A 23,322-nucleotide genomic window follows, 5' to 3' on the forward strand; every position below is an offset into this window, starting at 1 on the left:
GGTACAACTTAACAAGCAAATGCCTCTAAAATAGTAACAAAATTAACAATAAAATAAGAGTTATACAATATTCAAATAATAACAATAAAATAATAACAACATAATTGTAAAATGGTAGCAAAATAGTGAAAAAAGAAAATAGCAAGAAAATAAAAAAAAGTAAAAAAACAATAATAATAAAACAACATTTTTTTTTGCATATTCGGGTCAGGCCAGGCTCGAGCCAAAAAAAACTTACTTGAGGCCCGGCCCGTTTTCTAAACGGTGGGCAAACTCATTTTTTGGGCCTATATTTTTACCCAAACCCTTCCACTTTCAGGCGAGCCTTCGAACTGGGTCAGGTGACCCCGCCATGGACAAGTCTAATCCCACTTAATGACTATTCAAGGAATATAGTTAATAGCTTACTTTTTTTTTTCTTTCTCAGTGTACCCATAAAAAAATCACAAATTACAAGCTTATATAATATAAAAAAAAATCTAAGGATGTTATTCTTTCACCATTTTCTTCCAAAAATTCACTTTTTATCTTTCTATCAAATTGAGGGAAAGGAAAGCTCAAAATCGTCTCTAGGTAATCATCAATTTTAATGGGGAAGATTCTGAAATGTTAGTCTATGATGTTTGGGTTTGATTTGGATTTCTGAAATTTCTTTCTCAAAGTGTTAAACTGTTAGAAGGAGAACAACATTGAGAATTAAGACGAAGAGCTAAATGGAACAAAATAGGTTTACAAGAATTACAAAATGTTATTATAAAAAAAATTAAAGGGGTATATTTGTCATTTCAGCATTTATCGCTTTTGTTTTTTTAATACTTTTATAAAAATAAAAACATAATTTGATTTATTAAATGGTATATCATCATTCGAGTTTTTCTTTTTTTTATTGCTATTACATATCTATTCCTCTTAATCAAATGCGTGAATATTATTACAATACTCATTCCATTCCATCCAACCAAACCATTGTTATGTCTATTCAATTACACTACAGTCCTAATTCATTCTCACATAATAACTATTTCATTACAGCTCTATTCCATTCCAGTGAGGTAAACGTGTTGTTAATGTTCTTCAACTTCAAGAGAAGATTTTTTTTCCAATTCAAAACCTTAAAGAGTGAAAGGGGCAAGAAGATAGATAAGAAGATAAATGAAAGAAGGGTTGAATGGTGAGATAAGAATGAAAAATTTTAATGATTTTTGTTTGTAATTTTTCTATTTCAACAAAGGTATGGGCTAAATTAATGATTCTTGTCACTTGTCCAGAAAGCGCGCCTAGTTGGATGCGCTTTCCCCCAACGATAAGTGTTTTTCCTTATAAATACCAGACCATTTTTCATTTTTTTTTCACTCAGCTCCAACTTTCTCAATTCCTTCTAGACTCTCAACTCTCTCAATTCTCTCAAGTTTTGTTCTAAATTTTCCGATATTGTTTAAAAATAATATTTTTGTTATAGTTTTATTTAATTACTTCATATATTATTCTTTTTTATTAAATTATCACGAATAACAAACTCTTTAATTCGTTTCGACGACAAGCATATTTCCACTGCTCAAGCAATAATGGTAAGACGAAATTTTAAATTTTGTTATTTTCAATTAAGTTAAATTTAAAGTATTTTAATTTTGAAAACATTTGAAATAATTTTTTTTGTCGATATAAATAGGTAGATGATTATGTTTTGGAGGGGTTCATGCATAACTTGTTAAAGAGCCCAGCTACCGAAATTCATGTTTACTTGCAAGACGCAGGATTCTTGTATGCATCTCATATGCTCGAGGGCTGCAAATTCGATCCTACACTCATCAATGCGTTGGTGGAAAGTTGGAGGCCTAAAACACACACTTTCCATCTTCCATGTTGCGAGTGTACAATCACACTCGATGACATAGCTTTATAACTCGATTTACCGGTGGATGGGCCAGTTGTCACGGGGTCAGCGGTCCTTTCCAGTAAAGAGGACCTTTGCGCGACATTTTTAGGGAAGGTGTCGAATAAGTTTTACGGTAGTCGAATAGGTATGAAGTCGTTGGAAACCAATTTTAAAGATCTTCCTCAAAACGCGTCTGACGTTGTTAAAGAACAATACGCCCGAGCATTCATCTTGAGGTTAATCGACGGCATTCTAATGCCCGATAAATCTCGAAATTTGGTACACATAAGGTGACTACTACACCTAGTTAACTTCAAAGAAAGAGAACGAATGAGTTGGGGATTAGTCGTGTTGGCCACATTGTACCGCAAGTTGTGTCAGACGATGAAACTGAACAATTGGTGGTTGCTTGCTCCGTTGCAGTCGTGGGCATAATAGCGATTATCATTTCTACGTCCCCGAATTAACGACCCATACATGTTCTTATTGGTGACAAGGTAAAAATTAATTCTTAATAAATATGTGGTTTGTATAGTAAATGTTGTTTATTTATTATATGTTTGAATTAACATATCGCTTTTATAGGTGGAACCATGGGTTGAGTTATGTGGGACTTGTAACAACCCGTTTTTCAGTGGTTTCGGGACTATAAATCTGACGAATAAGTTCGTATAATTAGTATTTACATTACACGAGTCAATAATAATTTTATATTAAATTTTGATTTGATGAATTTTAACTAATTGAATTAATGGTTAGTATGAGTGGTTGTTTCGGAAGTCAAGTTATTTTGGAAAATAAGGTATCAGGACCTGGTTTTTGTAAACCAAGCTCGTGAATATTTTTATTAAATATTTACAGATTCATATTATAAGCGAATTAAAGTTTGGTATGGTAATTTTGACGATTAGTTGCTTAATTAAGGTAAAAGGATTAAATTGTAAAAGAGATAAAAGTTAATCGCTATAGATTTAAAATAGTAAAGAGACCAAAATGGTGATTAAACCATGGTCAAAAAGTCCAGGCGGTGGTAGATATGACTAATCCACTAGCTTTTGGACCATTGCTCATTTAGTCCTATTTAGTTTAGGGTTAAATTGAAATAAAGTTTAATTAATTAATAATTTAAAATAATTGATGTGCCAATTGTGCAATTAAACCCTCCTTAGATAGTAATTAAACCATATACTTATATTATGGACATGATTTAGTAATTTTATAAGTTGTAATAAAAAGGGTAATTTAGTAAATAGTTAAAATTAAAGAAATTAAGTGTAATATGAACATTTTCTTTTTCTTCTTCGTGGAAGAAAACCCGAATAGCCATTGTTAGGGTTGGGAAAGCTTCGGTCAAGCTTTAATCTCCTTTTGGTAGGTGAAAATTCACTCATTTTTAGTATTTTTTTATATTTTTGAACTTGTATTAGTTTAATCTAGCTAACTTGAGGACCAATTCGTAAAACTTTCAAACGTTATAAATTTTTTCATTGAAAATTTGAGTTGTTTCTTGAATGTTTGTGGAAGATTATTAAGCTTTGGTGTTAGATTGGACTATTTTGTAAAGTAATTTTTTATAATTTTAACGTTAAAGGACTAAATTGGTAAAGGTAATTAATTACAAGGATTTGTTGTGAAATAACAGCAAATAGGATCTGTAGAGAGGCCCTAAGAGATTCGATCAATGTGTGTTTAAAATAAAAATGGTTAATTTGCATGTTTAGGGCCTAGGGACTAAATTGAATAAAAGTGATGCTCCTTTCAGGGTGACAGTGGTTGTCATCATTAATCAACCCATTAATAACTACAATTGTTGTCGTGTCGACCCAATTTTGACATCTATTATGCTAGACCATTCACCCTCCGCCTAAAAGCCCTCTTGTGTCCACTTTGGTGTCAGCCTTCGGATAAGAATGAAAGGTTAAATATACTAGTTGTTTGGAAATAAAGAAAATGATTATGTTGATTATATTGGAAATCCATCCGTTTTTTCCTATAACTATACCCTCAATCTTATATATGGTATATATAAGGCATCAGTTGCAGGTATCCAAAAAGCTTGAACTCATAACTACATAATGATCGTCAACTAGCCCCCGGTTATACTCAAACCCGTGATCGCATCATAGCCGCCGGCTAGGACCTCCACCTAGACTTCAACTTGTGATCGTATCAAGTATTGTCACCCCAAAACTTGACTTCCCTAAGATGGGTTTTTGAGATAATGGTCATATCCCGCCATGACATATGAAATGTATGTGTTTCGAGGCGTGTTATCACATCCTTAACTCCTAAAATCTACCTATAAACTTATGCAGTTTCACCCCTAAATCCTAACCTTAAACCCTTAAAAACTTTAAACCTAACAAAATTAAAAAACCTTACCCTAGGAGAGAAGGGGAAAACGCCCCAACTGGGCGCGTTTTTTTTCTCTCTCTTCAAAATCGGTCTATTTCATTAAATTAAAAAAAAACTAAATAAAAAAAACTGCATATATCATTAATTTAGCCAAAGTATATCATTAATTTAAATTGTAAAAGCGCTGTCAATTTTCATCTCCTCTTAAATATGGATAAAAAATTTGTCCTTAATTTAGTAGAATGAGGTCACGGGACTAATAATTATTATCAATAATTGTTACAATTTAATGGCATAAAAGATGTGTTGGAACTCCAACCAAATCTGGCATGAAATGTTGATATCAAATCTTAAATTAACTTTTAATTTCATATTCAAGACCACAACAATCAAACAATTTAAATGTAATGTTGTTTTGTATTTTATTTTATTTTTAAATTATTTCTAATTATCTAAAAGAGGTAAATGATTGGTAATGAAATATATTTTATTTTTATGAACGAAGATTGAACTTCCGATCATATAATGAGAGAATGAGATAAACAACAATCAAACCATACCTCATTATTAATTTATTATGTTTTATTTTTTCAATTAATTGAATTTCTCTTTTTCTTAAAATGAATAATATCATAAAAATCTTGATATACAATTTTAACTAATAAAATAAACACAAATAATTTGAAAAAATGAAATAGAAACTAAAATTGGAATTGAATTACTTAGTTGCATGTGATGTGATGTGAGAAGCAATTAGATTTTTATTTTTAAAATATTTGTTTGAGTAAATTTAATGATTAATTTTATATCTTATAAATTTATTAGAAAGTTAAATGTTGATTATAAATTTTTTTTAGTAGAATATAGACTGATTTTATAAATCACTGCAAAAACACAACAATCGAGAAAGCACCCATAACAAGACAAAAACCAGCTGTTCCTCATAAAGCAATGAAATTGAAATGAAAAGACAAAAGAAAACATAAAGCAAATAAAGCAAAGCCGCAGTGATTCATATTCCTCCCAAAACCAGCCAATATGGTTCTCTCAGGAAAAAAAACCTTTGCTCCTTCAAGAGAGAAACCCGAAAGCTTTGAACAAAACCATGGAGATTCAACAGAACCTTCTCCAATAACAAAGCCAAACTTCATCCAACGTTTAAGACACCTGTTCCCACGCAAGCCAATCCTTCCTTACCACTTTCTGAACCAGCTCCGGCATGTCGTTAGTCCAAATCCGGCCAACCCCTGTCCGCCGGCCCTCCATGGCCAAAGCATGCGCCGCCTCATTCACTTTTCGAAGCACAAATTTGAAGGTAACTGCTCGAAGATCCTTGCTTAACTGATGAATATGGAAGATGATCGGTCTGATAATCGACTTACCTAACTCCCTACTTCTGACATTTTTAATTACAGAGAGTGCATCCCCTTCTACCTCCACCCGCCGGAGTCCCATTATATGTGCAAAAATTAAAGCTCGCTCACAAGCTCGCGCCTCCGCCACAAAAGCATCTGCCATATTACTGACCAGATAAGTTTCCCCTCCAATTACCTCCCCTTTATGATTCCTAGCTAAAACTGCAGTTATAGCTAACCCTGTAGTCTGTGAGAACGAAGCATCAAAATTAATCTTGATGATGCCATCATTCGGTGGCTTCCATAACTCATTCACAACAGTTCCAATACGAATCGAAATTCCAGATGGAAACTTAGCTCTCGTACATATCCACGAATAAAACCTAGAGTTTCCTGTTTTCAGAAAATAACACCTTCATGCACCACCTTGTTCCTACAATGCCAGAGACTCCATAATGAAATAGCAATCAGCTTCCTTGTGCTGTTATCACCCGCCAGAAAAGTCCTAACAAAACTTTCTTTATGCTCCAGTGAATCGACAGGTGGATGAATCTGCACTTTTAAATCGTCCCAAATGTCCTGCAAAATAGCACACGTCCACAAGAGGTGAGAATGAGATTCCATTTCAGTCTTGCACAGTGGGCAAACTGCTTCTTCACACAGTGTCCGTCGAGCCAGATTCCCGTAGCTAGGCACCAAATTATGGAACAACCGCCATACATGTATTTTAACTTTTGCAGGAATATCCAATGCCCATAGTCCCTTATAAAAATTTTTGTACACCTCGGTTACAGAGGATAAATTAGATTTATGTTGTAACAAGTCTGTAACAAGGGCCCTGTAACCACTCTTGACCGTATATTCGCCCGTGCCGTCGAATTTCCAGACTCTTATGTCTTCTGGACTACTGACCGAAATAGGGATAGAGAGGATTCTGCTCGCTGTTTCATCATCAACTAGCTTGTGAATGAGCTCAGCGTTCCAGGTATTATCCTCAATAAGATGATCAACCGTTGTCCATCTAGATATAATATCATGGCCTTGAATTCTGTTATTATCCTTCCCAGGCAACCAGGGATCATTCCAAATATTAATGCGGGTTCCATTCCCCACCCGCCACACCAGCCCATCCCGAATAACTTCACGAGCACTGCAAATGCTTCTCCAGGTAAATGACGGGTAAGAATTGACCTTAGCTGATAAGATGTCAGAAAACGGAAAATAACGAGCTTTAAATACTTTAGCTAAAAGGCAACTGGGATAATTCAAAATACGCCAAACCTGCTTAGCTAACAAGGCTTTATTGAACAGAAACAAATCCCTGAACCCCATTCCCCCTAACCATTTTGGTCTACATAGAGTTTCCCAAGTACCCCAATGGATCCCCTTTGACGTTTTATTATTAGTCCACCAAAATTTATTCATAACTCCCTCAAGTTTTTGACAGACAGCCTTTGGTAAAAGGAAACATTGCATCACATAAGTTGTCAAAGCCTGCAGAACCAACTTTATGAAAACCTCCTTTCCCCCCACAGATAGATAACGCACACTCCAACCGTCAACCCGTTTCCGGAATCTGTCCACATAATTTGCAAAAGCCCATTTTTTCTTCCTCCCTACCATCATCGGCAAACCTAAATACTTCTCTGGGTTTGAAGCCACTCGAACATCAAGCTGATTTACAATAGCCGCCTTTGTCTCATCGTTCACATTAGCCCCAAAATAGATGAGCGACTTATCAAAATTCACCCGTTGACCTGACGCCTTTTCATATTCACAAATAATCTCCCGGACAATTCTTGCTCCCTCGGGAGATGCATCTCCAAATAAGAGACAGTCATCCGCAAAAAACAGGTGGTTCACTGTAAATCTTTCCCTTCCAATTGTTGCTCCCACCATCCTCCCTTTATTACTTGCATCATTTATAAGGGCTGAAAACCCCTCTGCACATATCAGGAACAAATAAGGACTAAGCGGATCTCCTTGCCTTAAGCCTCTAGAAGGGGAAAACCAATCGCCATGGTAGCCATTAATACTAACTGAGTATGTCACAGAACACACGCAACGCATAATTAAAACAATCCAATCATTGTGAAACCCCAAATGCTTCATTATACCCGCCAAGAAATCCCATTCAACACGATCATATGCCTTACTCATGTCCAGTTTGAGCGCAAAATGACATTTTTTACCGCGTTTCTTCATCTTTAATGAGTGCAGAACTTCATAGGCAATTAAAACGTTATCAGAAATTAGGCGACCCGGAATAAAAGCCCCCTGGGCTTCATTTATACATTGTCCCAACTTACTGCTCATACGATTCACCAGCACTTTTGCAATAATCTTGTAGATCACATTACAGAGACTTATCGGTCTGAACTGAGTCATATCATTTGGCTTATCAACTTTTGGAATGAGAACAATGCGTGTTTTATTTATTTCTCCAATCTCAGCCTCTCCCTTCAAAACAGCTAAACAGAACTTGGAAACTTTCGGACCAACAATATGCCAGTATCGTTGGAAAAATACTGCATGAAAACTGTCAACACCAGGTGCCTTCAAAGGTGCCATCTGCTTTACTGCTTGCACGATCTCATCCTCAACAAACTCCTGTAACAACTCATCATTCATACACTTCGTTACCCTTTCCTCAACTAACCCAAATAATCTATCATCCGACTCCACATCTGAGGCAGTAAACAATTTGCTATAAAAATTTGAGGCTATCATAACAAAATCTTCATTCGAATTAACTGATCTTCCAGTATCATCTCGTAAATTCATAACTCTACCTCGAAGATGATGTTGCACAGCTACCTTATGAAAAAATGTAGTATTTCTGTCCCCATTCTTTAGCCAATTCACCCGCGCACGTTGTTCCCAAAAAAGTTCTTCTTTGTCCGTTTCTAAATTTAGTCCTATTTGAAGCTCCGTAATTTCTGCCAGCACCTCATCAGAAATATCCTGTTTATACAACATAGACAGTCGATTTTCTAAACCCAGTCTTTTCTTCTTGTCTGCCTTATCAGATAACTTCCTCCAACGGAGTATTTGATTGCCCAACCTACCTAATTTATCCAGAACACTGCCAGAGTTTTCACCCCACCATTTTGAGATCATCTCTTCAAAAGAACTATCCAAACACCACTTGGCTTCAAACCGAAAATCAGTTCCATGGTTAGCCTCATTGGTCCTTACAATACCCACCGAATCAAGCAGAATGGGACAGTGATCAGAAAAAGAATGACTTAAATGTTCAACCCTGTATCCGGGGAACCTGTTCAACCAATTTAACGTTGCAACTCCCCGATCCAGTCGTTCCCTTATATTTGTCGAGGCAAAACGACCACGTTCCCATGTAAACCATCTTCCTATAAATCCTAGATCCTTAAGATTGCACTCCTCCAAAGCCTCACGAAACTCCTTCATTTGCCGATCCGATCGTAAACGCCCACCTTTCTTTTCAAAAGAACTCATAATTTCATTAAAATCTCCCATAACCACTCAAGGAGTAGATTGATCAAGACTTAGTTGGCGAAGTAGACTCCACGATTCTCTTCTATAGCTGCCATCCGGATGCCCATAGAACCCTGTAAACCTCCAAATATCACCACCTTCAACATTATTTATATCAACATCAATATGGAACGAGGAAAAACTTCTGAGTTGCACCAGATCGTTTCTTTTCCACCCCAGCGATAGTCCCCCTTTAGTACCAGTAGCCCAAACATCGATTCTGTTTTCAAAGCCACACTTCATCCGTACCCTTTCCATCCTTTGCGGATCTAATTTTGTTTCCATAAGAAACAAAATCTGGGGATTTATGGCTCTTAACTTATTCCTGAGCCTCTTAACAGTTCGCGGTCTCCCATGTCTTGATCCACCAATAGTCTCCATGGCAACCTCGAGCTCTCCATTATACGTTGCCTTTTCTTGCCTTCCAAGAATGTTATAGGGTCTTCCTCCTCATTAGAAAACAACTCCATCGACCCAGACACATCTCCAACATTCCCCATTCGGACATCCCCACCATCAAACCCCAATCGATCTCTGTTACTCCCACCATAGCGTTCGGACCCAACCGAACCAGATTAGGATCGTGTTTTGATTCTCGATCGCACTCCTGAAGACCATCCCGACCTTTTCTCCTCATATAACAGACTACTTTGATTGGAGTGTCCACCCAAATTTGAAACATGAGGTCCCATCTGCAGACCTTAACCATCTATCGTCCATTGTATTTCGACGTCTTGACGCCGCACGCAAAGATAAATCCCAACCAAAAATTATTTTGGAAGGTTTAATTTGCAATCGAAGAGGGCAAAAGCTTTCACCATGACCTAATCTTCCACAAATGAAACAAAACAGCTGAGTTTCTCATATTAGAATCTAGCATACACAATCAAAGACTTTCCAATCAAAACTTTCTTTTTCCGTTTTAATGGTGCGAGAACGTCTAAGCGAACTCTTATTCGCAAAAAACACGAGATCCCAATGTTGGAAAAGTCGTATCATACTCAATGTACTCCCACAAAATTCCCAAACTGTTTTGCCATCGATTCATTCATCGATCCGGTGGTAAACCATGGACTTGCATCCAAAACTCAGTAAATCTTAAATCCATTGTTTGCGGATTTACCCCTCCCAGTATTGTTTGAAGAATAAGTAAATGGTTGTTGAAAACCACGGATTCTGTTTTAACCCTATCAAAATCAATCACATTAAAAATTGAAACAGATACCTCTTCTCCCCCACCTCCGTAATACAGATCCCTCCGATTGGATGCCAAAGATCCGCCATAGTATTGTGCAAAGACGGAAAATGGACCACACTGTCTGTAAGGCACCTACCCACCAAGCAAAACTGAAAGATAGAACTCTCCTCTCCTGTAACTTCATGAATCACTTCTTCCTCATCATCCAATAGTTTCAGATTTGCCATCGCATCTTCCATTGTACTTCCACAATCCAGCGCTAACTAACAAGAAGACAAAATCCAATAAAGAAGACAAAACCCTAAAAGTGACGTAAATAAAAAAGATTCCCGTGCCAGACGGCAGACCAAAACCGTGCCAAGAACGGCAGAAAACTAAACATAAAAAATTTAAACATGTTGGTAAATGTTGATTATAAATTTTAAAACTGCTTCAGATGTCGACTTTATAAAAGAGAGTAATAATACAAAAATTTAAGGTCCCAACTCCCAAAGGCAAAGGCAATGACGTCCTATTAGGCAATTCATTCAGTCTTATCTTATCAATTAATGCCACCAACGCACATTTTAAGTGTGCCCACTACGCCCACACAGCTTTACGCCGAGTATCCTGCTGTCTTTCTCTTTGAATTTATTTCTTCAAATTGACAGCTTGTGAATCAATAAATTATTTTCTATTTTTATACCATGGATTCCATCAATTACAATATAAAATACAACCCATGATAAAACAAATTATTTAATGAGACAGTAACTTAAATTCTCAAATAATTCAAAACTAAAGAAGGTAATGTTTTATTTGTCTAATTATAAGATTTTTGGTTAAATTAGGTAACTTTTGTCATATTGAGAATTTAGTTTTTTTAAATTAATCTCTAAATTTAATAATTATACTTCTATTAAATATCTCTTAACTTTAGGGTTTTAAAGAAATATCAAAATTAATTTGATAAAGAAATATCAAAAATTAATTTGATAAAAATTCAGGTTTTAATGTGAAAATAATTTTAAAAATTAAGTCATTTATACAAAAAAATAAAGTGAGAACAATTATTAATTTCAAGCAAAAATAATAATTTAACCCACTATTTTTAATATTTTATTATAAGTGTGTAGTTGGAGCCTCGATAAAAGGCACAATTCCTGTCAGAAAGACTCTGCCACGATAATTATAGTAGAGAAAATTAGAAAACATTGGTTGTGTACGTCAATCGTTCTAACCACAAGAGTGTCAAGCTATTTATTTATTTATGTTTAAAATTAATATTTTAGGACAACTAAAAGGTTAAATTTTAGGTGTAATAATAAGAAATGTTATACATTTCAGAAAAAAGCCAAATTTAAATATTAAAATTAATATTGTTGGAAAAGTTTAATTCTGTAAACGTTTTTATAAAGCATAAAAAATTAAACTACTATTTGGGGTTTAAATTTAGTAACTAATTTTATATTTAGGGTTTGTATATTTTTTATCTAAGTTAGACTCTAGATATGATAATTGTTTTCAGTATTATGGCTTGGATTAGATAACTGTTCTAATATTGGGTCTTGAATTTTTTGTCTAAATTAGTTCTTAAACTTAGTAATCGTCCAGTATTTGAGTAAACTTGACAATTATTCTCACATTTTGACTTAAACTTTAGAGTTTTTAATGACTAACTTGGAAAAAAAGATTTAAGACCTAATATGAGAACAATTATCAAGTTTAGGGTCTAACTTAGATAAAAAGAACAGTTCAAGATCCAATACAAGAACATTTATTAAATTTAAAGCCCAATTTAAATAAAAAATTCAAACCTCAATGTAAAAATGATAAAACACTTGTAACAGAATAAGCATTTTATTCATTAACATTAAACTCAATAAAATTTACATAAAATATATTTAAATGTATCATTTTAGAAAACTGTAAAATATAATTGACAAGACTAAGAATTTTTTTGAAGTTTTAAGTTTAAACTTTAAGCCTCACGTTTAATACTTGCCTAAATATATTCAGATGACATATAAATATAATAATTAATTAGGAATATTAAAACCTTCCGATAGATGGTTTAATTTCTTTAAGAATTTTCAGAACTTTAGGTTATTATTGTAGTTGAAGGCTACCGACAGTTGAAAAATTTTGAATACATAGGTTTTCCCACCTAACAAAAATCAACCAAAATATATATTTCCCGATTATTGAATTAAATTAAAGGGTAAATAAAATTTTCACAATAAAGTATGTTTATGTAGTGTTGGGATCACTTGATTAAGTAACGAACAAGTAAAAGGTGACGGAAGAAATTGAGAAATTGAATACATAAATTTAATGTGAAAAAACTCCTCTAAAGAGGATAAAAAATCATATGTAAAAATAATTTTAATATAATAGCAAAAGAACGAAAAGTACAAAAGATGGAGATAAAAATTAACCCCGAAACTCGAAAACAAAGAACACTCAAAACGTAAATACAAAATTCTCCAAAAGTGTTTTAAGTTTTAATCTTTAATGGGTGTCTTTTCTAAGGTTGTAAAATAGCCTATTTGTAGGCTAAATTCGTAGGTCAAATAATAAAAAAATAATCTAGATTAATCAGAGTTCAATTGAAACAAATAAATAAAGTTTAACTGAGAAATTATGTTTCAAATTGACTGAAATACGTGGCATACTCAATATGCATAATGCATTTGTTGGACAAGTCTAAATTTGTACAAAATATATTATATAATATATGAATTTTAATTTATTGTAATTTTTTATATATAAAGTTTTGATTTTGATTTAACTTTTGGCAATTCATTATAATTCCATTATTGGAATTGTATTATTTTATATTTATTTATTGCATAAATAAAAATTATATTTACTTAAAATTAATTATTACAATGTAAGATCATGAGATTATATTGTTACTTGAAATATATCTCGAAAGAGCACACACGTATAGTGTGGTTTAAACTCAAATAAATCTAAATAAAACGAACATATAGTTGGAATGAAAAACATCCTGATGATTCAATATTACTACTAAACCAAAGTCTTATTGGCGAAATTAAATCAATATTTTATATGTACAGTTGAATAAAAAACAAATTATATAATTACATTAAATTAAAATTAATTTTTTGTAATATATATTAAATCAAAATTCATGTATATATAACGTTGAGATTTATTAAATTAAAATAGCATCATGATGTCTAAAATTTTTGATGCAATTCTTAAACTACCCATAATTAATCTCTAAAATAAAAGATATTATAGGCTTAAGCGTACAAATCCATGTCCTTCATGATCATAAATAAGTAAAAAAGCAGCATAGAGATCATAATATTTGCTTTCAAAATACTATATGTTTAGAAAAATAACTTGATTTTGGGTATTTACATATAATTACACACATGTTATATGTCTGGAATAGTTATTGTAATTAGTGAATCTCACTAAATCGGATATAATTGATACACCTCTGTAATGCTTTAGAAGAGTTATGCGAAATAATTAATTATAATAACTTTTAAAATTTTATTATTTTCAAGATATAATTACACAAATACAATTAAAGAATTAAAAGTTATCATAACCATTCTAATAATAACATTTCTTGCAATTGTTTTATGATATTTATACATATAACATGTGATTCTTAAATAAAACTGTATAATTTTGTCGTCAGAATACTAAAATGTAGCCTGTGATAATTATACATGAGTTAATATATATTTTTAGTATTTAAGATAAAATTATTAAAAATCATAAAGAAATTATAACTTTTATAAAAACATTTTATGCAAATATTATATTTTATATAAAATCATGTAAATTAATGAATATTTTCATAATTTAAATAATTTTTATTTCTGAAAACAGTTTATTTTTATAATTTTTATTTTATAAAATATGTTTTCTATAGAGCATTTTGGAAATTATAAAAAGAATTAGTTTTTTACTTTTTTTATATTTTTATGAAACATCATATACCTATTTTATTTTTATTGTTTGAATTTTTAATATATATTTTATTTGTAATTTTCAAATGTTAGCGTCATTGTAGCACTATTAGCGTCACATGTTAAATGTTGAATTCCTTCATCTCAAATATTTAGATTTTATTTAGGTAGATTTTGTAGTAAGTACATGTATTTTAATTTAGATATTTTCAATATTTGTAATTCAGATTTTTAAAATTTTAGTCCAAATTAAATAACAACTATTTAATTCATTGAGTTATGTTATTTTTAGAATTTGATGTGTTTGCACATGTGTCATGTAGAACATTATCTCCACATGTTAATAAAAAATAGTTAATAGATTTAACAATTATTGTTTGCATTAAGATTAAAATTTGAAAGACAAAAATATAACGACTAAAAATGATCCAGTTAGAGAACATGGACTAAATCTCTAACTTTACACATAATACTAGAGTTTAACCAAACAAACTTAATAATTATTATTCGGTTAAAACTAAATATTCAAGAAATGAAAACTACAGGAATTAATTTTTTAAATTAAATATAAATATTAAATCTAAAACTTATACAAAATACATTATCCAATACAAAATTTTGACCTTTTATTTAAGAAAAATCAAATATAAATACTAATTCTTTTAAAAAGAAATTATATAGGCATAAACAACCTCTTTCTTTATGGTGCATAAAAATTAGAAATGTCGCCATCAAACTATTATATATCCGGCGCTAAACACCACTCATCCAATTTCAGAAGGACACTACATCACGAGAAAATTAATTTTGGTATGTTATCAATTATTCATTCATCCACAAATATTTAATATATTTGTCTTCACCTACATTACCTTTTTTTCATCAAATTCAGTTTCAAAATTTAACCATCTCTATTCTTAATAAAATATTTGATATATTTGACAGCATATCATTTTCGTAAACTATTAATTAATTAAAATTATCTGCTGTTAAATAAAATAATTAATACATTTTAAAACCTTTAAAATTTTTAATATATAATTTTCTATGCTATTATAAAGCTTTTGATTAAACCAATGTCACTCGACTTTCACATTAATTCAAATAACGTCAATACTTTTAACTTCCAAAGCTAATCTTTCTAGTACATTTTTTGGATATATTCTTCACTATGACACTCACGAGTGTCTCATTTACTCTTCAAAAGTATATTTCGATTTAACATTCGTGTGAATCTTGCTCACTAACAGTCATCTAATTTTAACTATTGCGTCCCATATGAAGTTATTAATAGCATATTCAATTATCACTCTACCTAAGCCTATAGTGACAGATCACTTGGCCACTTATCCTTAACCCACTAATAAGGACTCGACACGTGATCTCTCAAGACTACAACTAACTCCGACAAAAAATAGAAACTCCTTGCTTTTCTCCTCCAAACCTTCTCTTTTGCTTCTAATCTTACCACTTCCAAACATCATCTATGATGGCTCTATGACTTGTATCCAACTAGATAAAACCGATTATCTCCACTGTCCGCTCCGCCTTATTAGATCCAACCATAAACAAATAATAAAATAATTATATAAACAAAAATTTAAGCGTAATAAGCTTATTAAATAAAAACAAAAACATCATTTACTATAATATTAAAAAAACTATCCGCAAAGATTTTTTTTTTCATTCTTTTTATGTTTAATAAATAAGTAGGACATTCATTTAAAGAAAAAGAAAAAGATCATTTTATTTTATTTTTCCTCTCAATTCATTATTTTTTAAGATGTAGAATACTCGGCGAAGCGTTTGAGACAGTAGTCAAATAATTGATTTGAATGATTAGGTGGAAATACTCGGCGAAGCGTATAAGAGACTCCAAGGTGTACGCTAACTAAAATGTCCACGTGATTTAATTTATTTACCATTAATACCGACAAAACCTTATCATCTGCTGCCGTGGACGTAGCAGCGGAAGCAGCAACATTACTATTGTAATAAATATCAGTCTGTGCCGTGGAGAAAAGTGAGAAACATTTTTTGCTAAACAAGAAAAGGAAAGTTGCCATAAAAATGGACAAGGCACTGTTACAGGGAGATGATCGGAAAACATGGGGGACGACGGTGTTCGTGAAGGAGCTGAAGAAGGTGAGTTACATGGCGGCACCGATGGTGGCTGTATCGGTATCACAGTATCTATTACAGGTGATATCGTTGATGATAGTTGGTCATGTTGGTGAGCTTGCTCTTTCTGGGGTTGCTATTGCCACTTCTTTCACCAATGTCACTGGCTTCAGTTTACTTGTAATAATCCTTCTTCTTTTCTCCTTTTCTTGCTTTTCTTTTTTGTTCTACTTCAGTTTTTTTATATATATATTTTTGAAACTGTTTTTAAACCATAAACTAAACGAAGGATTTGAGACAAAGTAAGAAAATTTATATTGAAAGGCTGAGGTGAGGTTAAAAGAGCTTGAATTAAATTATAAATTTTATGAAGGATCAAATATGTAATTTATCCGTCTCGTTTGGCTTGGGAAAGTACTACACTGACAAAGTATACGTTAAAATATAATAAATTTTCTGAATGAGGAAATGAGTTGGTAATATGATAGATTTAGTTTGGACTGGATTTAGTTTAGGGTTAACATCAAATATTTGAAAATAAAATAAAAATTTTGACTATCATATTATAGATGACGAGTCATGTATACTTTATTCTAACATACATAAATTAATATTTATTGTATTAATTTTATATGTTGAAATAAAATGAAAATTTTAATTGAAGAGTTAATTTATTTTTAATTTAATGTATAAAATTAATTAATTTATTTTTAAAATAAATTAATTTAAAATTTTAATACAATAACCTTGATTTATTTTTACCATTAAAAGGTAAAGTTAAAGGTTTAGTTAAAAAAAAATCTCTTCAAGTATTAGAAAAGATGCTTTCTTCGTAAATTGAGCTCTAAATTTTCATATTGGCCTTTAAAGGTTTTTCTTTTTTCTGAAATTTTATTTAGATTACTATTTTATCTTATTTTACTCAAAAGTTATATGTCTAATAAGAATGGGTGATGTGTACTATTGTTTTTAGTAAAATGGAACAAAATTAATAATTTAAATGTCATTTTAATAAAAATATTTTTAAGGAACTATTTAAAAGTGCTATAGTTTATGGGCTAGTTTATGAATAAAGCCTAAAAAAAGGACATATAATAGCATTTTAATTCCACAAGTTACAAAGGCCAAAGTGACTTAATTTAGCTTAGTTCAAGTTTTCAAATCACTAGCACGGGATTTTTATTATTTTTACTTTCATGATCGGATCCAATTGAATCTGGTTTTTATTTAAGTGAATTAGATAAAATATTTTCAATTCTGTTCATAATTTTCAAGGTCTCAATGTAAATCGATGGCTAACACTATATAATTTTCGTTGGAAACAGTTTGGAATGGCTGGTGCATTGGAAACACTAGGTGGTCAGGCTTATGGAGCCGGACAATATCAAAAGCTTGGAACCTACACTTACTGTTCAATCTTATCTCTCATTACAATTTGCCTCCCAGTTTCCCTCTTTTGGATTTTTATGGACGAATTCTTAATATTTATGGGTCAAGACCCTCAAATTTCACATGTAGCCAGCATTTACTCCATTTGGCTCATCCCTGCATTATTTGCCGATGCTATTCTTCAATCACTGGTTCGTTATTTCCAGTCCCAAAGCCAAATTCTCCCATTATTTTTAAGTTCATGTGCCACCATATGCTTCCATGTACCACTTTGCTGGGTTCTAGTACATAAAACCAATCTGGGTTACGTAGGTGCTGCATTAGCAATCACACTTGCCTTGTGGTTTAATGTCATTGTGCTCGGGTTTTACATGAGATGGTCCGCTAGTTGTGAGTCGACTCGGACTGTTATTGTGGGGGATGTTTTCGCGAGTATCAAAGAGTTCTTAGGCTTTGCACTCCCTTCTGCTGTAATGTGTTGGTATGTATATTTCAGCTTTCTTTCTTTGTTTACTAATCAATTTTTGAACGTACATATATGTTTCATTTTTATTATGATGATCAGTCTTGAATGGTGGTCATTCGAGCTTCTCGTACTTCTATCCGGCCTTTTACCGGATTCGGAACTCGAAACATCGGTTCTTTCTATATGGTATGTAACCAAATTTATTCGAAACCTCGGTTTTTTTCATTTTTTTCAATAAGATTTTTACTGATTTCTTCTCATTATGTGCCGAGTAAAGCCTTTCAACAACATCATTACACTACTTCGTACCGTATGGAGTTGGTGCTGCTGCAAGGTTAGACGAATATCTATTATATCCGGTAAAAGTACATGGAAGATTTTGTACTAGTAGTTAAATTGCATTTTGTCACCTCTATTTAAAAAATAAACAAATTAATCTCTGTACATTAAATCAAAAAATAAATTAGTCATTTCTATTAAAAATTCCATCTATTTGTACTGTTAAAAATTGACATATGGCTGAAGGAATAATTATATAGTGATATATGGTGTGCCACGTGTACTTTATGCTTATGTACAATGACCAGTTTTTAACAATAGAAATGAATTTAATTTTTAAGAGAAATACCAATTTGCTCTTTAATCTAACGTACAATGATTAATTTATCTATTTTTTGAATAAACGGGGCAAAATACATTCCGACACCTAGTATATGAACTGCCATGGTATTTCTACCATTATATTGTGTATGCCATTGACAAAAGCTTAATTGCATATGCATTGAGACTTACATGTGCCACTATGCCACTCCTTTTGTTTTGCAGTACTCGAGTTTCGAATGAACTAGGAGCAATGAACCCACATTCGGCTCGAGTAGCAGTCAATGTCGTGATGATACTCGGAATTTTTGAAGCAATGACTGTTAGCATAACCCTCTTCAGCTGCCGTTATGCTTTCGGATATCTATACAGCAACGAACAGGAAGTTATCGACTACGTTGGAGAAATGATTCCTTTAATTTCACTATCCGTCATCATTGACAGTTTACTAGCAGTTATTTCCGGTCAGTCTCTATACATTGTTCCTCATTCATGTGATATTCAGACAAATCAAGCTGTATAACTCGATTTTTCTTGCACGTTTCAGGTGTCGCGAGAGGAACCGGGTGGCAACACATTGGAGCATACGTGAACCTTGGGGCATACTACCTTGTTGGAATCCCAGTTGCTGCTCTGCTATGCTTTAGCCTACATCTTAGAGGAAAGGGACTTTGGATTGGAATATTGACCGGTTCTTCTTTACAATTGGTTCTTCTAGCTTTAGTTACTGGTTTCACAAATTGGCAAAAACAGGTATATATATATATATAATAGTATCATCAAAATTTTGGGATTTGAATGTTAATGTGTTTAGCTAAGTGAAAATTTTGGTATGGATGTTGCAGGCAAGCAAGGCACAAGAGAGAATATTTGAAGAGAAATTTTCCAATGGATTATTAGCTTGAAGAAACATGAACTGGTCATGTGTTGAGCTACCAACATTTTGATTTAGTTCTTATGGATTTTGTGTTTAGTTATAAACCTTTTAAGTCACCATGTTTATACAATAAATTGCCATCGTGTTGTCTGGTTTTATGTCCCACTTTTTTATGTCCATTAAATCTCCTGTATATATATGTATTGCTGAGGGTTAGGTTTTCGATATGTTGATATTGTTTTTTGGTGAGAGTTTTGTTTCTCAACTTTATTGAAAGCTTGAGCGGGTTTATAAAGTAATTCTGTTGAGGGTTAGACTCTCCATATGTAGCTATGCTTCTGCATATGAATTTAGGATGCTTAATCATGACTCTTTGGTGCTATCTTTCACATATGTTTCTGTTGGACATTTAGAGATGTTAATAAGGCAGCTTATTTGTGTGTTTGGGTGATTTTATTGTATGGATGGAACACTCCTCTATTGATTTTGTCTTTAGATGCTACTTTAGACTTAACTAGAATGGGTGCGTGATTTAAAAGTAACTCTATCCGCTTCAGCTTAATTCTGTTTGTTCCACTGTAGTTAGTTCTACCTTGTTTATCTTTTGCTTCTGTTATTAATATAATTACTCAACCTTTAAAATAACAGTAAATTTATAGAATGTGAGCACCTCATAAAGTGCAAAATTATAAGATACAAAATCAGCCTAGTTCCAAAAATTTATCCAAAAATAACTTCAACTCAAATTTTACTTACTAAAAAAATTCAAGGATAAATATTAAAATTACACATGAACTTTAGTTTAATGTGTAATGTTATCTATGAAATTTGATTTTGTGCAATTATATGAAATTTTGGATTGATTCAAATTTCACAAATTACTAACATAATTATTGATATAGTACCATTTTATGTTTATATTATGTACCCAAAGAACTATGTTTATCCCATATAAAAACTCGATGTACTTATTTCTTTAAATGTGTATAATTGAAATAAAATCAAAATTTCACATATAGATTTGAATCACAATCAAATTTTATGTAGATATCAAATTACACTTTCGATCAAAGCTCATGCATGATTTTGAGATTCATCCTAAAATTTTAAAATCTTAACTTGAAAAATTCACTTAAAATATAATTTGAGCATTTGTTCTACCATTAGACCCTACCATGGAAGTCACTCCCTTGTTTGGTTAGTAGCATCACTTGGATTGCTTTTACCATGACTTTCAAGCCTTTCTTATCCATTTGCCAGTGTCTGATATGAGCTGATCTAAGTGGGTACCAATGCCTGTGATGTAGATTTTCATCAAATAAAAACAATGGACTAAAAGAGGCCCATTGATGGTCTTCTTCAAAGGCTTATGTCTTTTATGTTGCTTGCCTCTTTTGCCAAGGTTTTTTAAATGTTATCTTCTTTTTCTTCAACCCTTATGCTTTTGACACTATTGACACATGTTAGTGATGTTTTGAACTCAAAGTAGAGTAAGACTTTAATTTAGGATGGTGGTGGTTAACTAATGAAGAATTAGGGGTAAAAATACTATTAAGGTCTTTGTACTGGGAGTTTAATTGCATTTTACTCCCTCTACTAAAAAAAGGGGCAAATTAGTTCTTGTATGTTAGATCAAAGAGAAAATTAATCTCTCTGTTAGAAATTCCATCCATTTCTACTGTTAATAAAGGGTCATTCTATGTCAGCATGAGGTACATATGGCACGCCACATGTCACTGTTTAATTATTCCATCAGCCAACCAAATTTTAACTAAAAGGGCCAATTTACTCTTTGATCTAAGAAACATGGACTAATTTGCCAATTTCTTGAGTAGAGGAGGCAAAATGCTATCCAACTTTTAATATAGAAGCCTCCATAGTACTTTTACCCTACAAATGCATGTCGATTAGAGCAGATTCTCATACCCAAGTACCATTTTTGTTCTACACTTGACAACTTTGCTTGATGATTTAAGGAACAACAGGTGTTTATAGAGACTGAAGTGGTAAAGATTGTCATGGAAGCTTGTGCTAAAGCAACCTATATAAAGAGATGTATCTTCACTTCTTCTCCATTGGCATCCATTTGGAGGAATGAAAATATAGATGAGACTATTAATGAGAGATATTAGATCAGTGAAGAATTTTGTAGAGAAAATAAGTGTTAGCATTGATTCCCCAAGATTTTGATATAACAACATTTAAGATAAATTTTATATATTATATTTTTTAAGTCATTTACTGAAAATATGGTCGAAAATTTTATCAAACATTTTCAAAACAATTTTAAAAGTTGAAACATAATTTTTAAGAATTTTTTAAGTGTTTTCAGGTTAGGTACAACACCTTGGCCAAAAGGTACGATACCTAGAAGTTAATGTGCAAAATGGCATAGAGGTACAACACCCTTCCACCCAAGTACTGCACCTTACCCAAGAGGTACCGCACCATTCTAGCTGGGGTGCAATACTTGTGGCTCAACAATCAAATTTTAAAGAAAGGTACCACACCCTAAAGGTTAGGTATCACACCCCAAAACTCTGCAAGTGCTTTTAAGCCCAAAATTAATTCTTCCAATGGTTAGAATTCATCCCCAATGATAATAAACATTCACAAAATCATTCCTCAATATTAATACAAGTAAAAAACACATCAAGACACAAAAGATGAACATCCAATTCTTTATTTCTTCATTTTATCTAGTATATATATCTTGTAATAATCTGTTTTTCAGTGGTGTCAGAAATGATGGTTTCAGAGCCTCATTCTCTGATGATTGAGCCCGTAAATATTATTAGTTAATATTTATGAGTCAATTATAATATTATATTAAATTTTGGTTTGATGAATTTGTTAATTGGATAGTTAGTTAAGGTATAAATGTTTCAACCCTAAAGTCAATGGTGTTGAAAAATGAGGTATCAGGACCTTTCTGTAAATTGAGTTTGTAGATATTTTTATTAAATATTTACAGAGTTATTATATAGATGAATTGAATTTTGGATAGGTAATTTCACCAAATTAGTGGTTAATTATGGTACAAGGACTAAATAGTAAATTTTAACCGCTATAGATTTTTAATTTCTAAAGGACTTAGATAGTAATTAAAACAAAGTCAAAAGTGATGATCAGACCATTTTAAGTGTAGTGGACGGTTGGTGGTAGGTTTTCTTAAAATAATGTTAAAATTCTTAATTAAATTTTTTTTATATGTTAATGAAATAATAAACAAAAACTATCATCTTTTTATTTTGTCTTCTGCATTAAAAATACAAAGAAGAAAACTTGAGAATCCATTTTTCTTATTTCAAGCTTTTCGACCATCGCATGATAGGGATTTGGGGACCAAATCATAGATAATTGTAAAAAAAGAAAATTAGTGGATTAGTCCTTGACGACTTGTTAATTGTTGATTTTGTCGTAATTTGAAATGTTTGCAATTTGATACAAAATGAGAGATATGGACTAAATTGCAAGGAAATGATAACATGACTAATAAATTGAATATGATGAATTGCAATTTAAGATATTTAATGAATTAATAGTTGAGTATGACTGTTCAAATCGTATTGGCATGAATTTAATATATATTATCGATACAGAGGACTAAATTGAAAATAGTGTAACTTGGTGA

The 23,322-nt window shown here is 32.0% G+C and overlaps 2 protein-coding genes across 2 annotated transcripts; both read left to right on the forward strand.

The window, feature by feature from the left end:
- Positions 1-5,227: 5,227 nt before the first annotated feature.
- Positions 5,228-5,897, forward strand: LOC128042360 (uncharacterized). Its single transcript, XM_052633230.1, has 2 exons — positions 5,228-5,546; positions 5,647-5,897. Exons 1-2 carry the CDS (start codon positions 5,270-5,272, stop codon positions 5,763-5,765), a joined length of 396 nt encoding a protein of 131 aa, XP_052489190.1. The 5' UTR covers positions 5,228-5,269; the 3' UTR covers positions 5,766-5,897.
- A 10,335-nt stretch (positions 5,898-16,232) lies between these two features.
- Positions 16,233-20,139, forward strand: LOC105788884 (protein DETOXIFICATION 8). Its single transcript, XM_012615956.2, has 7 exons — positions 16,233-16,536; positions 17,682-18,226; positions 18,311-18,397; positions 18,489-18,545; positions 19,037-19,275; positions 19,359-19,564; positions 19,657-20,139. Exons 1-7 carry the CDS (start codon positions 16,306-16,308, stop codon positions 19,714-19,716), a joined length of 1,425 nt encoding a protein of 474 aa, XP_012471410.1. The 5' UTR covers positions 16,233-16,305; the 3' UTR covers positions 19,717-20,139.
- The last annotated feature ends 3,183 nt before the right edge of the window (positions 20,140-23,322 follow it).

This window comes from Gossypium raimondii, chromosome 7, assembly GCF_025698545.1.
Source record: "Gossypium raimondii isolate GPD5lz chromosome 7, ASM2569854v1, whole genome shotgun sequence".
NCBI lineage: Eukaryota > Viridiplantae > Streptophyta > Magnoliopsida > Malvales > Malvaceae > Gossypium > Gossypium raimondii.

What these genes read in the sequence shown, in the direction of transcription:
- LOC128042360 (XM_052633230.1), top strand. Translation starts at nt 5,270, where the DNA reads ATGGTTCTCTCAGGAAAAAAAACCTTTGCTCCTTCAAGAGAGAAACCC. An exon ending in TTCGAAGCACAAATTTGAAG is followed by an intron (nt 5,547 to 5,646) that starts GTAACTGCTCGA and finishes TTTTAATTACAG; the next exon opens with AGAGTGCATCCCCTTCTACC.
- LOC105788884 (XM_012615956.2), top strand. Translation starts at nt 16,306, where the DNA reads ATGGACAAGGCACTGTTACAGGGAGATGATCGGAAAACATGGGGGACG. An exon ending in TCACTGGCTTCAGTTTACTT is followed by an intron (nt 16,537 to 17,681) that starts GTAATAATCCTT and finishes CGTTGGAAACAG; the next exon opens with TTTGGAATGGCTGGTGCATT. An exon ending in ACATCGGTTCTTTCTATATG is followed by an intron (nt 18,398 to 18,488) that starts GTATGTAACCAA and finishes TGCCGAGTAAAG; the next exon opens with CCTTTCAACAACATCATTAC.